Source organism: Hydra vulgaris, chromosome 04 (assembly GCF_038396675.1).
Source record: "Hydra vulgaris chromosome 04, alternate assembly HydraT2T_AEP".
NCBI classification, from domain to species: Eukaryota; Metazoa; Cnidaria; class Hydrozoa; order Anthoathecata; family Hydridae; genus Hydra; species Hydra vulgaris.
In genome coordinates, this window is record NC_088923.1 from 13,504,873 (window position 1) to 13,522,500 (window position 17,628).

At 25.6% G+C, this 17,628-nt stretch overlaps 1 protein-coding gene across 1 annotated transcript in view; it reads left to right on the forward strand.

The window, feature by feature from the left end:
- LOC136079583 (cytochrome P450 4C1-like) overlaps window positions 1–17,628 on the forward strand; it is a 34,987-nt gene that overhangs the window by 3,513 nt on the left and 13,846 nt on the right. Inside the window, exons 2-4 of the mRNA XM_065795506.1 lie at window positions 8,874–9,112; window positions 12,227–12,523; window positions 16,612–16,815. Of these exons, the coding sequence (XP_065651578.1) occupies window positions 8,874–9,112; window positions 12,227–12,523; window positions 16,612–16,815 (740 nt within the window). The remainder of the gene's footprint in view (window positions 1–8,873; window positions 9,113–12,226; window positions 12,524–16,611; window positions 16,816–17,628) is intronic.

Sequence of the window (17,628 nt, forward strand, 5' to 3'; positions counted from 1 at the left end):
AAAAAAAAATTGTTCATCCTTTTCCTTGTGCACACTGGTATGTTTATGAGTGATCTCCTTCATATTTGCATAAGCAATTTATGGATGGCCACATTGCAGCCAATTTCCAGCTCTGAATATTGCTCTTGAAAATTTGATGCCAAGCGCACATAATTGCGCTCGTTGATAAAGTATTTCAGTATTACGAGCGCGAAATATTGTGCTAGGCGATTTTATTCATCACATGCACTGTATATATATGTATATATATATATATATATATATATATATATATATATATATATATATATATATATATATATATGTATGTATATTAGGGTGGTTCAAAAAACAACATTTTTTAATAATGTCTAATGGTACCTCCTAAATGTGTCTTATGTAATAAATTAAAACTTAGTTTTAAATTTTTTGAATAAACAAATGTTTTAGGGGTTACTCAAGACCCTTAAACATCAGGCGGGTCCCTAATGTTTTGAAAAAAAAAGTTCTTTTAAAGCAAATCATGTTAGGTCTTAAAAGTGAAATTTTATAAAAATTTTAAAAACAATAAAAAAAATTTATGAAAATACAAATTCAAAAGTTTATTTAAAAAAACTATGAAAATATGTACTTTTTTATTTTTTGTTAAAAAACGATAGGTTTTTAGTGTTAAAATTTAAACTAGTAATCTTTATATAAAATGATTATTGTTTTTTGATGTTTTATAAAATTTTACTTCTTTTGAGACCGAACATAATATGCTTCTAATGAACTTTTTTTTTCAAAATATTAGAGATGATGTTTTAGGGTCTTAAGCGACCTCTAAAATTTTTTTAATTTTGTATTAATTTATTACACTGAACACATTTAGGGGGTACTATCAGACATTTTCATATATATATATTTTCATATATATATATATATATATTTTCATATATATATATATATATATATTTTTTGTTTTTTGTTTTTGTTTTTTGTTATTCACCTCCTCAAGGCCGAGAAGGCCACTACAGATGAGGAGGCTACTTAATAGTGGTTTATAACCCTCTCCCAACTCTATAACTCCGAAACACGAACCTTGACAAACAAGGCTGCTTCGCGGAGAAACAAGTTGAGCGCGGTACTACCAGGGACGTGGTAAGGATCAAACTTGGAACCTCTTGCTTATGAAGCGAGCGCTTTACCACTACACCACTACCGCATATATATATATATATATATATATATATATATATATATATATATATATATATATATATATATATATATATATATATATTTTCGTATATCAGGCCTTCCCAGGAGAGGCGTGCGGTCGCATGCCTTGAGTGAACATGGATATTTTTTTTTTTTTGGATAACTCTGCCACGCTTTTTTAGCAAATATTAAAAACGCATTTTTAAAAAGGTGCTGAAAAAATCAAATTAAATTCGTTGTATTATTTTGTAATTTTATTAATAATTTATTCTTTTCATTAATAAGGAAATAATAACATAAAAATAATATATATATATTTTTTTTGAATTTTTTTTTTCTTATAACAAAATTTTTTTTTTTTTATTTTACATATTTTTTTTTCTAATTTTAAATTTTTTCGCATAAGTATGTCTTTTTACAAAAAATAACTTCTAAGTTCTATAAGAATTATTATCTACAAGGTTCTTGATAAGGATATGAACGATTAGCTCATTCGGTTAAGACATTACACAGCGCCGCGGAGACCCGGGTTCGCATCCCGCGTCGGCAGAGCATATTTTTCAAAATAAATTAAAAAAGTTTTCGGTCACATTTTCTGTTTATTTTTTCGACTTGTCTCAAATATCGTTGCTGAAAAAATCAACACCTAAAAATATATTATAAATAATTATAATATAAATAAATAAAAAATAAATATAAACAAATAAATTTTTTTTTAATGTTTACTAGACATAAAAAAAAAAAATTGTAATAAGAAAAAAAAAAAAATTTTTAAATAAGTATAAATATATATATATATTTCATTTTTATGTTCATATTTTTATATTAATAATAGGAATAAATTATGAATAAAAATAATAAAATAATACGACAATTTTGTTAGGTTTTTTCAGCGCCTTTTTAAAAATGCGTCATTAATATATGCTAAAAAACCGTGGCCAAACTCTCAAAAAATATATATATATGCGTGGTCACTCAAAGCGACCGACCGCACGCCTCTCCTGGGAAGGCCTGTATATATATATATTTTCATATATATATATATATTTTCATATATATATGTATATATATTTTCATATATATATATATATATATATATTTTTTTTTTCATATATATATGTATATATATTTTTATATATATATATATATGTATGTATATATATATATATGTATTTATGTATATATATATATATATATATATATATATATATATATATATATATATATATGTATATATATATATATATGTATGTATATATATATATATATATATATATATATATATATATATATATATATATATATATATATATATATATATATATATATATATATATATATATATACATATATATATATATATATGTATATATTACAAAATATAGAATAAAAGCTATGACTTTATATACGGCAAAAATCAAGTTAGTGAAGCATGTACATGAAATTTGTATATATATATATCAGGCCTTCCCAGGAGAGGCGTGCGGTCGGTCGCTTTGAGTGACCACGCATATATATATATTTTTTGAGAGTCTGGCCACGGTTTTTTAGCATATATTAATGACGCATTTTTAAAAAGGCGCTGAGAAAACCTAACTAAATTGTCGTATTATTTTATTATTTTTATTCATAATTTATTCTTATTATTTATAATATAAAAATATGAACATAAAAATGAAATGTATATATATATATTTATACTTATTTAATAAAAAATTTTTTTTCTTATTACAATTTTTTTTTTCAAGTCTAGTAAACATAAAAAAAAAATTTATTTATTTATATTTATATTTTATTTATTTATATTATAATTATTTATAATATATTTTTAGGTGTTGATTTTTTCAGCAACGATATTTAAGACAAGTCGAAAAAATAAACAGAAAATGTGACTGAAAACTTTTTTAATCTATTTTGAAAAATATGCTCTGCCGACGCGGGATGCGAACCTGGGTCTCCGCGGCGCTATGTAATGTCTCAACCAAATGAGCTAAACGATCATACCTCTATCTAGAACCTTGTAGATAATAATTCTTCTAGAACTTAGAAGTTATTTTTTGTAGAAAGACATACTTATGTGAAAAAATTTAAAATTAGAAAAAAAAATTTGTAAAATAAAAAAAAAAAAAATTTATAAAGTTATAAGAAAAAAAAATTCAAAGAAAAAAAATATATATATATTATTTTTATGTTATTGTTTCCTTATTAATGAAAATAATAAATTATTAAAAAAATTACAAAATAATACAACGAATTTAATTTGATTTTTTCAGCGCCTTTTTAAAAATGCGTTATTTTTAATATATGCTAAAAAAGCGTGGCCGAGTTATCCAAAAAAAAATAAATATCCGTGTTCACTCAAGGCGTGCGACCGCACGCCTCTCCTGGGAAGGCCTGTATATGTATGTGAAAGAATATGCATGTCATTTTTTTCAGTAGTTGTATTGAAATCTTTATAATTATTTTGTATTTTGTTTACAATGTGTTGTGGTTTCAAAAAAATATGTTAGTTTTTGTATTTAACTAGAAACTTGTTTTAAAAATGACTAAAGAAGAAGGCGTAAGAAAAAAAATTATGCACAAATAATTACAAAATCCTAATAGTAGCTACAATTCGATAGCAAAATAATTGCAAATACATCTATACACCATTAGTCGTGTTATTCAACCTTTTTCTTAAACAAAATCGATCAAACGCAAATCTGGTGGTAGAAGAAAGGAAGGTTTTAAAGATATAAAACTGGTTAACAGTTTTAAGAATAACCCAAGTCTTTCACTAAGGGAAAAATATAACAAAAAATATAAAAAAAAACGCGCAAAAATATCTGAATTTTCTCATAGTTTTGTTGCATAAGTTAGAAACAAACATGGTTTTCATTTTTTCAAGGCACAAATAGTGCCCAACCGTTCTCAACTCAACAAAAAAGTGCAAGAACCCGCAGCAGAAAGTTGTATGACAATTTTAGTTCTAAAAATTTCTGTATTATTGAAGACGATGAAACTTATATCAAATACGATCATCAGCAAATTCCTGGTGCTGTTTATTATATTGCCAATAATATAGAGGAAAAGCAGATAAGAATTAAAATACACAAATCAAGTTCGCTAAAAAAGCTTTGATTTGGCAGAATTTAAATACACAAAACATGACAAGTTCGCTAAAAAAGCTTTGATTTGGCAAGCTATATGCAGTTGTGGCAAAAAATCAGCACCTTATATTTCTCAGTTAACACTTTCTGGTCAAATATATGTTAAATGTTTACAAAAATGCCTTTTACCTCTCATTAAATCACACAATAAGAGATCTGTGTTCTAGCCTGATTTAGCTTCAATTTATTATTGTAAACTAGCTATGGAATGGCATAAAAAGAATAATGTGAAATTTGTGCCTAAAACAGAAAATCCTCCAAACTGCCCAGAATTGAGAGTTATTTAAAAGTACTGGGCTATTATTAAGAGAGAAATGAAAAAAACAAACAAGCTTTGCAGAAAATTTAAGTTTTTATAAAAGCATCAAATAGTTATGATTCTTATTCTGTGTGCAAGTTTATGGGTACCACTAACGCAAAAGCTCAAAGTTTTATTAGATTCCCACAGGAATAATTAGTTTTTTTTTAATGTTTGATTTTCTTATATTATTGTATTAAAATTATTACTTGGTTCGAAATAAAATTTGAGGAGTATTTTTTTTTTTTTTTTTTTTACTTTCACATTTATTTTGTGTACACGTTTTATGATGAAAAAAATGTGCAAGTTATACATTTAATTGGTTACAACTAATTAAAGTATTTGATCAATATTATTAAAACTATAGAAAAGTTTACATTTTATGCACCTTTTTGCTTGTGGGTTTATGAAAACTTAAGAATTATTACGCTTGTATTATTGACTAATAAAAATAAATATGTAAATTAGCAAAATCTAGATATGAGGCGTAGTTAATATACGTCTCAAATATATGCATTTTTATAAATTAAAAAAAAACAATTAAAACGTAACTTATTTTTTTTTTTTTTAGTATTGTATTTGCCGATTGAAAATAATTTACACTCGTAATTTATAAAAACAAATATTTACATGACTGGGGCTTGAAGAAGACAAAATTCATCTTATCATTAAGCCCCCCACTTAAACTTAAACTTAAAGAATTAAAACTTTATTTATTTTTCGTGACTATTTATTCTTCATGATTAGTAAGAAAAAAATACTAATTAAGATGAATCTATTTTACAATCAAAATGAACAATGATAATTAGCTGTTTTTGAAAAAATATATTTTAATTGCAAATGTCTTGACAAACGTATTGCTAAATACTGTAACTCATTAATGATTTGCGGTATTTAACAAAATTGTTTTATTAACAATTTTATTTATTAACAATATTATAAACATGTTTACAGGTTTATCAAAACTATTGTAATTAAAAAAGTTTTTTTTTAAAACTTACCCACACTTGAGGGTTAGTTTTAAAAAAGGACTTTTTAAAGGTAAAGGCAACTTTTAAAGCTTAGAAAATTAACATAACAAAAAACATAAAAAAAGTACCTTTAAAAGTTAAAGTAACTTACGATACTTAGGCAATCTAAAGTACTTTAGCAATCTAATTATTTGTTTTATTATTTATTTATTTTAAAATTGTAACCAATCAAGATGTAATGTAACAAAAAACATTTAAGAATCGAAACATAATTGAAATATGTCACAAATATAATCTTTGTTGTGTTACATTATGTCTTTTTTTTTACTTTTTAAAGTGTAACCAATTGAGACATTACATTAAAAAAGTATCTGTTTGAGATGTATTTTAGTTACGTTTCAAATCTAGATTTAGTTATGTTGCGTTACATCTCAATTGGTTACACTTTAAAAACCTAAAAGGAAAAACTATTTAGCTGTAATGTTGCAAATAAAGACTTATTTTGTTTTGTTTGTGACAAAGTAACTAATTGAGACTAAGCTATTTTACAATAAAAATAAAGTAAAAGATGATAGTTAGCAATACAGGAATGATAAACAAACTTTTTCTGCATTTTAAAGTTTATTTAATTTTTACTTATAAATTTGAGAATCTAACCTTGTAGCCAATTGTAACTGATTGAGGCGTTATGTAACTGTTATTAGAGATAACTGTTTTTTTTGACTTTGCTCAAACTAATAATACGTATATAATATGAAATTCTCACACTAAGTTGTTGTGTAAAAATTTATGCAATATATGAGTTTTATATTTTAAAAATTAATTATTATTATTAAATAAATTAAAAAACTTTAGCAAAATAAAAAAGTATAATGCACAGTTAAATGCCTTGCTGAAAAATTATATAAATGCTTTTCTTGTGGAATCTTCTATTGTTGTAACAATTCCTAAACTTGCTGCATTCTAATACAGTAAGAATTATAAGTTTTTTTTTACAATCAGCAAGCTTTTATACATCTTTATTTATTTAATTCTCCATTAAATAAAAAAGTTGTTAATGAATAAATTGATAACTAAAGTAAAAAATTAATGAAAACCCTTGTCTAAAGAACTTTTTAACAGCACAATAAACACTGCTTATTATGTATATATTCTTGTAATGTTAACATTACTTTTGCTTGTAACAAGTATGAAAACAACTTTTTTAATGAACAACAGTATAAAAAGCATTTTTTTTAATATTGTAGCTGGCGCAAAAAATCAAAGCTTGGAGAGCTTTTCTATGCTCTTGCACTTATTTACTCCCTATTTTTTTTTTTTTATTAAATTGCTGCTTTCATTCAAGATTCAATTAAAAAAAAATTATTCAAGTTTTTAAAATCATTTCTTTCTTTTTTATCGTTATTTTTTTGCATACATATGGTTTAAAAAAGTTGTTAAAATTCTAACATATATCTGAAGATTTTTATTAAAGTAAAGAAATACAGTATATAGTAATATAGTAATATAATAAAGAAGTAAAATAGTAAAAAAATTTTGTAACATAAAAAAAAATTATTGTGAATTAGGGATATACACAGAGCTGAGCGCAAACTAGTAAGGCGTAAACTTATAGTTTATTAAACTGTAAACATCTATGATTTTGTTTCTGTACTTTTTGACTTTGCTTTTAGTTAAATTAATTTTGAATTTGAAAGTGCTTCAGACTGGAAATAAAAAAATGTTAAATATTTTACTTCAAATTGACTTCCACAAAATCGGTAGTTGAAAAATTAAAAAAAAATAATGTTCTGGCAATGCAAACAGAAAAATTGCAATAAAAAGAATTCTGTTTAGAAAACTGGAACTTTATTTCATCTAAGGAACCATTTAAATATGACCATTAATGCTACATGAAGACACATCCATAAAGTGCGCATCTGCTATAAAAAAAATTTCTGATAACATAATCAAAAGTCATCAGGCTCTTCATTAAACTTACATTTTATTGGACCTCGAAAAGGTACAGTTATTAAAAAAAAGTATGATTGTGCATTGCTTAGATTTATAACTACAGATGATAAAGCTTCTGGATCTGGTTTTGTCAATTTGTTGTTAGTGTTAATTTTAGGACAGTATATACCACCACACCTGACAACTTTATCTTGAAATTTGGGTGATATGGTTGATGATCTATATAATAGCTCCCAATAAAGTATAAAATAGCAGTTTATCTCCAAACCTAGCACCGCTTTTGATTACTTTAAGCCCAACAATAGCAATAATTTTCTAGTTTTTAATTGTAACTATATTTCGTACTTGTGGGTTTTAGAATCATGCTGTTTATCAGTAGTAAATCTGGAAATAATAAATGGTTGTCACAAAGCTACTTCCACTAAAGAAATCACAAGAAACCTGCTGTCAAAAATTGTCTTGACTTCACATTATTTTAATTGTCTTGACTTGACACAATATTTTACGAGCTACAACAGACACTACTCCTAGTATGCCTAGCGCACTTAAACTTCTTGGAATCAAATGTCTAGGCTGCTGTGCTCATAAACTTTAACTTGGTGTGAAATCAGCTATCCAAAACCTACCAATTTATGTGACATTAAAAAACAAAGATCATAAATTAGTTGATTTTTTTCACTTATCATCAGTTAGACAGACAGCTCTCAAACAGTGATTTCTCAAGGATAACCTAAGCCAAAAACTCCAATGAATGTGGAAACATGCTTTAACAGCACTTTCAAAAAATCATTGTTCTATATTACTAGCTTTAGTTGAGTGCACACAGAAAAAAAACTGTATGAAAGTGTTACTGACTTGTCTAGCTAAAATGCAACATTCAAGTTACCATGTATGTCCACAAAACAGAATTTTTTTAAATTCATAAACTTGAATGTTCTCAATGTATGTTTCTATGTATGTCCGCAAAACAAAATTTTTTAAAATACGTAAACTTAAATGTTCTCAAAACATCTAAAAAATGTGGCCAAGTTGTCGCAACAAAATATTATTTTCGTGTTTAGTTATCCATTACGATCACACCTGCTTCCTGACCAAGCCTGCATTAAAAAAAAAAAAAGATGAAACCTTTTGTTTAACAATTAATTCTTGTTTTTTTTTTTAATTACTATATATTTTTTATATTGTCATTTGTAGGAAGATAAAATTTTTCAAAGTTATTAGGATATTTACATTATAGTTAAAAAAAAACAAAAAAATGAAACCTTCTATTTATTATTTTATTCTGGTTTTTTTTTTTGTTAACTGATTATCCTTTTTTTATAGGTTTCAGATTTGTTAATCTATTATTGCCCGAATTTATTAAAACAATATTTTCTGATGGTAAAAATTTTCACAGATCGAATGTTTTGAAAGTTATATTTCCTCTAGTTGGAAATGGAATGATTGTATCAAATTATGAAAATCATCATTGGCAAAGGAAAGTTTTAAATGAAGCTTTTACTTCCAAACAGCTAAAAAATTATTTTCCTGCTTTTTCATTGCATACTGATTTGCTAATGAAAGTAAGTACATTATATGTGATTATTTTGATTTATTATTTTATATTCTAGACCGTTTTCGACAGTGTCAATCATATTTGGGCGACAATTTGGGGGCTGCCCAAATTAAAATTTGAGAATCTTTTTTTTTTATGTTTTTTACGGCAACTATTATATTTTTTGCTAAAAAACGCAGATTTTTTGCTAAATTTCTCAGAGACTATGGGGGTACTGCTGCCCAAATTTTTTTCTTAGAATAGGTCCTGATATATACAGACCTTGTTTTGAATAAAAAATGCTTATGCAATAGCATAATGTGAATTTGACATCATAAAATCCTCTGTATTTTTTTATTTTTTAAAGACTTTAACTTTTTCAAATTACTGCAATAATATTAATTACCACAAAATTAATTTAATGTTATTTTACTTCTTTTTTTTTATTACCATAAGGGAACGTTGACTTTCTTTTATTTTTTTTTAAATTAAATTTAATAGTACGTTTTTAAAATGTTTAATATTAAAAAATTTCTTTCTTTTCTTGGCATTTGCATAAATGAATTAAAATATGTTAAATTTTCGAGTTTTTAAATAATGATTTCTTAAATTTGTAATTGGGGCTTTGTAACTACAAATGAATTTGTGAATGTTAAAAGGGCAGAAGCTGCATATTTTACAAAATTGACTTTTTTGCAAATTTGTCTATTCAAAGGATGGTTCCATCATTTTGTGTTAAAAAGGTGTCTGTCAAAAGTTTTCTCTAGCCTGTACATTGTCTAAAAGTTTCGGTTTTTTGTTAAAAGGGCTGAAGTCCGAACTTTAGCTCTTTTAACAAAAAACAAGAAACTTTGCGCTGAAGACAGCGGACCAAACGTAAGCTCACTTTGTTGTTTTGATTGTACAACAGTGTGGTAAATAAAGTTGATTTATTATATATGTTTAAAAAATATATGTTTGCTTTTAAGATAAAAAACATCCCCTTCAAAAAAAAAATTGTTAAACCATTAACAAAAATTTACAGAGGAAGTAGTGCTTTTTTTTTTAGTTTCCCCAAAGTTTACATTGTTGGACTTCCCCCCTTTTAACATTCACTGATTCAAATGATTTTTTATTAGAAAAAATTAGCGAGTAACAAATAAAAAAATTGCGTTAATTTATTTACATTATTTATTATAAGTTTATTATTTTATTAACCATTTTGTTATGAAAGCATAGATTACTTTTTCAAACATCATTTAGTAAAATTATATTGCTGTATATATTTTTTACTAAAAAATAATCGCTGCGATTTAACTTGCGTTATAAAAAAAAAAAGTTCAACTTATGTTTCGTGCAAATTTTTGAGGCAGCTGTTTATTTAAAATTTAATTTTAAGTATAAAAAAAAAATGTTAAGGAAAGAAAATTGAAAAAACAATTGCAATAAAAATGAGCTTTTTTTTTTAAGAACAAATCAAATTTAAATATAAAACAAATTTTAGTAATATTTTTAAACAAACTTGACAGTTAAGTTAAATCCAAGCATTAACTTTTGTTTTAATAAACTTAAATATATTTTTTAAAGCAAAATTAAATTATATATTTTTTAAATCCAAATTAAATTATGTTTATTTTTTATCAGAGTAAAATTATATATTTTTATTAAATTAGTTATAATTAAATCATATATTTTTTATCAGAATTAAGTTATATTATTATGATCTTTGCTTCAAGCTTAAAGTATTAGTGTTTTTTAAGCAAAAAAATCAATCATTACAATAAAAAAAAAAAAAATTTAAATTTTATTTGAGTTTTTTTCATTAGTAAATGGCGCTTCTATCTAACATAACTGTCATTCAAACTTTTGTAACAAATAGTTTCACATAAACACCATTCAAAAGTTAAATTGATATTTTAAAATTTAATTACTTTTTTTATCTTACCGCTTATAGAATGATTTAAAAGTTAAAAAATGATAATAAGTTGCTTAACCAAATTCACTTACTGCTAACATAAAATCTCTTAAGGCGTAGGTAAATTGCTATACGTGTAACGCTTTAAAACAAGGCCTTTAGAGGGTTGTATATATAAGGGCTCTAATTCAAATCGCAATCAAGATTTGCAATTGCTTTTTACACCTTTGCGTTTAGTTTTTTCTTAAAAATATTTAAAAAATTTTTCTTAATAAATATTGTAAAAATCTGCAAAAGAATTAAATATAAATGATTTAATAAAAAAGTACACTTAATATAATTTGAAAGTAAACTTGTGTAAAAAACTGTAAAAAAAATACAACTGTTTTTGTACTAGTTTGAGTTATTTATTAAATGTGGCATCAATGATTGAAGGTGTTTTTGGATTTGATCTTGTTTCCATTAAAACTGAATTTTGAATAAGTCCATGTAAAAGTGGGACAGTCATTTCAGTCATCCCTTAGATTTTACTTTAATTTTAACCAATGGTACCTATTAATAAAACATGAAAAAATGTTAAATTTGAGCTCTCAAATCCAAACATTACAACAAAAGTTATGACGTTTTGAAGTCTTAATAAAGCATATGAATTTGTATATTATTAACTACTATTGTGAACTACTTTCTGAGAAAGAAATTAGGACACTTGGTATACAGAAACTATCAATTTTGAACCTTAAGTCTTTACGCAAAATGGCGGCCAGGGACTCTGGCTAGAAACTAGTTATAATTTTTTACTGATGTGTTTCACATGCCTTCGAACATTCTTAAAAGTCCAACACAAATGAGTCTTAGATAAAATAAGGATTCAAAGTTAAAATATTTTAAAGCACTTCCTGTTCCTGGCCAAATTATATGGCTAGTATGTTTAGATATTTATTTTCAGTCTTTAACTAGATTTATAAAGAAATAAATCTTTGCTAAGGCTGACCTATTCAAAATAAAGCAAGTTGTAAAAAATCCACAGTTATGGTAATTATACCCTAGTGTAAATAAACTAATAAAAATTTATTCAGGATTATATGCTTTTTTCTTTTTTTCTAATACCACAGCGCTAACAAAAGTTTACCATAAATATTTTACATAATATGCATTTTGAATTTGACTAAACTTTGTGTTTTAATTTTTCTGGTTATTTTGTGTAAGATAAAGAAAGTTTGATATTTGGTTGTATGAATTATTATTTAGTTGTGGTCGTATACATGCGATAAAGAAAATGGTACTAACATAATTGTTTTGGATGATTTATCTAATTTATCATTTGATATAGTTGGTGATGTTGGTTTCGGCTATCAATTTAATACCATTACTTCTCATTCTGGTAATGAAGTTACAAAGGCCTTCCAAAAGTACTGTCAACTACGACATAACTTGCATCCATTTTATAAAGCTTTACTTGCTTATTTTCCATTTTTAATGCGTCTATTATTCATGTTTGGAAAACACAAAAAAGCTGAGCAAGTTATATCGAATACTCTAAACATGGTGAGTACTATTATTTTGTGTGATGGATTTAGAAAATCCTTTATACATTACCTACATTTTAATATTGTTATTTTAAATAGATTTTCTGTATTTATTAATAAATAATCATAATAATAGTTTATCGAAAATAACTGTAGCTGTAATTCTATTAGACTTAAAGAGTGTCTTTATGTTTTATATATGATTGTTCTTTATGTCTTAAATATTTGCTTTTAATAATATTATTTTTTTTTTAGTTTTATCACTTGTTTTATTTTTCTAGAAAAAAAGTTTTAAATGGAACACTAATAAACCAGACCAGAAAAAGTTTAAAAACATAGATAAAGTTTTTTTTTTATGTAATAGATTACTTGCTCAAACAAAACCCTCAGTCAATGTTGTAGCACTTCCTTGTAGCAGCAGGCTATAAGATAGTTGATGTAGCAACACTCTTCTCATGTTTTACAGTAAAAAAGTAAAACTCTTTGCATGTTTTACCTATTTTCATTCAAAGTTGCAACACTCCTTGCATATTTTAAAAATATTGTAAAACAATAAAAAAACAAAAATAACAATAATTAAAAAACCTTTCTAGTCATAGGGGTGTACACTCGGACTTTTGATCGTTTGCCAGAAAGGCGGTTGAAAGTAACCAGTTTGTTATTTTTGATCGTCTTCAAACTTGAGTTGCCCGTTACTATTTTTTATACAAATTTTCACATTTAGTGAAGTTCTCGCATTCTAGTCATTTTTTATTATAGGGCTAATGAAATAGGACTAGAAACAATTTGTGTAAATAAAAGTAACATTGTAAACTATTGATAACATTTACTTTTCTACTTTTATATAAAGCACATGTTGATATATACGTCATTGAGTTTTTCACTTAAATTGACCACTTAATTTATTAAAAAAAGATAGGCTCTAGTTCTTGCAACAACAAACTATTGACAGATATAAAAAAAAAAAAGTTAACAAATACTTTAAAACTCTTTGCTCTTAATTTTTTTGTTTATTAATATCTTTTTGTCACAGGAGCCTAAAAACTATTGATATTTTGAAAGTATTATTTTGAAAGTTTGTTTTTCTTGTTTTAATCTTTAGTTGTTTATTTTAATTTTTACAAATTTAAAGTAGTATTTTGAATAAAAATTATGAACAATTTTTATATATAGATTTTATCAGTTACCAATAAGAATTATGTAAATATAGTTTATTTTCATAAATGTATTACGCCAAAATAACTTTCTATAATATTGAATTAGTGAAAAAAAAAAGCACTTCTCCCTTTTTATGAGGAAAATTGTTTTTTAATTTGCTTTCGCATATTATAATCTATGATAATCTATGATGGAGAGACTAATGTTTTACATAATTAATTAGTTAGGAGACAATAAGAAGAAAACATTGATTAATAGGGGGTATTTAAGATTATCTAAGTAATTGATATTTAAGGGGTAAACAGATTCTATCTGTTGACCAGCTTTGCACCCCTTTTTCATTTATTAGGCTGTAGTAGTATTTATAATTCATTGTTTCCAGTTCAAGATGTTGAATGCTGGATCTTATTAACTGATTGCATGGGTTTTGCTTGTGTCTGTTTTTATGACTAGGCCACTCGTTCTATTATCTCCTAATGTGGGTATAACTTTTAAACTCAGTTTTATAGTTCTTAGGCTGGCTGGTAGTCAGGTTTCCGGAACTTTGTGGTAGCCTCCAAAGAGTCTAATTCTGTCAACAGCTGTAAAAAGTTCTAATGTTGTGCATGGATGGTATCTCTGTTCGTACTTTAATTGTGCTTTTTTAAAACCACATTTGGAGCCCTTAGTTAAGGGTTAGGGTTTATTCATAGTAATGAGGCAATTGTTCGGACTATTAAACAATATACTGAGTACTATCTATGCTTTAAGTCAGGTTCTTTGATGAATTTAAAAAATAACTAAAGTATCAAAAACTATAAAACAAAAAAAACCATTGTCACCACCAAGTTCACTAAATCTATCATTCACTAATATTCATGGTCTTTGAAGTAATTTTTCTTCTTTTGAGTTTCATCTCCTGCAAAGTTTATTATACCTACTTGCTCTTTGTGAGACTTATTTGAGTTCAGCTGTGTCATCTTGTGATCTTAGTTTTGATTATATCCCTTTAATTCGCAGACTCCAATAGTCACATGTTTGGCCTGGGCATTTACATTTGTAAAAATTCACCTATTTGTTGGGAAAGTAGGTTTGAATCCAAAAAAATATTCTTTTATGTGCTTTTGCTTAGCATCACTTCACTCTATTATCTATCTCTTTGTTCTATATTGCTTTCCTTTATCTTAAGACTACACTCCTTATAATGTTTTTTCTGGTCAAAATGACTAAGCCCTCTTTTATCTTTTTTTTGTTGTTGGTGACTTGCTCATCACACTGAATGGCTTAGGTCTAGTGTCATTGACTTTGCAGGCATTAAGACCCACAACTTTTACATTCAATCTTTAACACGAATAGTAATCTTTCCAACTCCCTGTCCAGACATACCAAATTGTTTACTTTCTCTACTTGACTTATTTCTTGTTTCTGGTACTAGTCAGAAATCAGTTTTTCCACATTCACCATTTTTAGAAGTAGAATAAGATAATAATTTTAGAGAGATCACGTTTTGATCTCTTTAAAACTATTATCTTATTTAACTTCATCATCAAAATCCCCCTATCATTGTACCTCTTACAGCTACCTTATAACTGAATGGGACTCTTTTGGTGGTTTTCTTCGTGATAGCCATTGGGTAAAAATTTTTTGTCTTCCTGCCGTTAAATGTGCTCTTTATGTAACTATTTAGATTCAGGATGGCATTGAGTCTTTTGTTTCCTCTTGACTATTCCAAGTCAAGTCTCACTCTTCTCCATGGTTTTCCTCTCATTTGTGCCGCTGCAATTTCCAATTGTTACTATTACTTCCATATCTATTGCCTAAACAATTCTATAGAAAACATATTTCTATTTACTATTGCTAGAAACCTTTGTAAAAAAGTTTTGTCAATAGCCAAGGCCCACTATTCTCTGGTCACAAAACCTTGTATTTTATTTCAAAAATTAGGCTCTGGTGACTTATGGAGAATCTTTAACAGTGTCTATAATAAGGGCAAATCTTGCATGGTTCAGATTTTATTACCTCACAGAAAGAAAAAGCTTAATTGTTTGCTGAAAATTTCTCATCAATCTCATCTCTTGATTTCACTAAACACATCCTATTTGATATGTATGACAAACATTTACTAATGATGGATATAGTCTGCATATGGGTAGAGAATAATAAAATAAATAAAAAATAAACCAGAAAAAATAAATGCATAAAATTAATAATAAATTAATAGAGCGTTTTAAAAAAATCCTGCACAGAGTATCTTAAATATTTTGTTTATTATTCACATAATAATGAAACTTGCAATATCCAATTTATTCTCAATTTTAATTTGTATAAATATTTTGTAAAAAAAGAATGGCATACATTAGTAATGTTATCAAAGAATAAAATTAAGTTTTAGTTACTAATAATTATTTATGCAAAAGAAAAAGTGGGAGTAGGGATAAGTTTTTCCATTAAAAAAGATTTCTGTTATGAAAATATGGAGTTGCCTAAGTAAAGAAGTATTATATAAAAATCCTTTGTGCATCTATATGAAAAGGGTGGCGAGTAGTTGTGAACTGTGAACAAACATGTTATCAAATTAGTGAAAGAAAAATATTAAAAATTAAAAAATTACATAGCAATACAAACACTTCTGTGCACTGAAAAGTCTGTAGTGCAATGCAAGCAGTTAAGCTTTGTTTTATAAAAATTATTCATGGATATAAATCAAATAGCTATTTTGCTTTGCCATAGTTTAGGACTTAATAACTAAAGTAATACAGCTCACATTATTATTGCAGAATCGTGTTTAAACTTCAAAATAATAAAATTTGTACCAAAGAGTTTAAAAAATCAATAATTTACATGATGCTTTTCAAATTTATTAAGTTTTTTTAAATAAAGAAAAAAAGTGCTTTCTATAAATATTTTTGTTTTATTTATTTGAGGTTTTTTTGTGATTTACTTTAATTATTTATTCCTTATTATTTTAAGCTTATCAACAAACGTAAAAAAGAAATAGAAGATGGAATAGCAACTGATGAAAAAGATTTTTTAACAATTGTTTTAAAAGATCAACAAAAAGACGGCAGCAAGATGACAAATGATTTGATTAGAGATAATCTAGTAACACTTTTAATTGCTGGTCATGAAACAACTTCTGTAGCAATGCAATGGTGCTTATACATGCTTGGCACAGTAAAAAAAACTTTCAAGTTTATATATATATATATTTAAATTTTTTTTTTTTTTTATTATAACAGCTAGATACTTTATATTAGTAAGGGTTTGTTGACACTATACAAGCCTTGCTCAGGAGAGGCGTGCACACCTTATATGACTACACATTTAATATTTTGAATGATGAAATAAATAAAAGATAAACCAGAAAAAATAAATGCATAAAATTGATAATAAATTGATCGAGCATTTTCAAAAAATTATGCACATATTATCTTATATGTTTTGTTTACTATTTTCATGATATTAAAACTTGCAATATCCAATTTATTCTTATTTAATTTTAATTTACATAAGTATTTTGTAAAAAAAGAATGGCATATATCAGTTATGTTATCAATGAATAAATTAAGTTTGAAGCAGAATCATGCACCTAAAAAAAAAGTTTTAGTTGCGAGTAATTATTTCATGCAAAACAAAAAGTGGGAGTTGAAGCAATATTATTAAGTTTTGCTTTAATTATTAAGTTTTGCTTCTAACCCCCAAATGCTCTGTATAAGAAACAAAGAAAAAATTGTCCAATTCAACTGTTTATTTATTTTACTCTTAATTTCTTGTATGATTAAAATCATACAAGAAATGAAGTGTAAATGTGCTAAATAAATTAAACTTCAAAAGGAAGTATGAAGGCCTGAATACGTTTCCTTAAGAAAAATGGAGGTACATAAGGAACTGTATATGTTGTTTATATTTATGTCCAAATATCATAAAAAAAGTCAAAAGTGACCAAAAAGTCATGAAAAACTACTTTATACTTCCTTATGTTAGTAA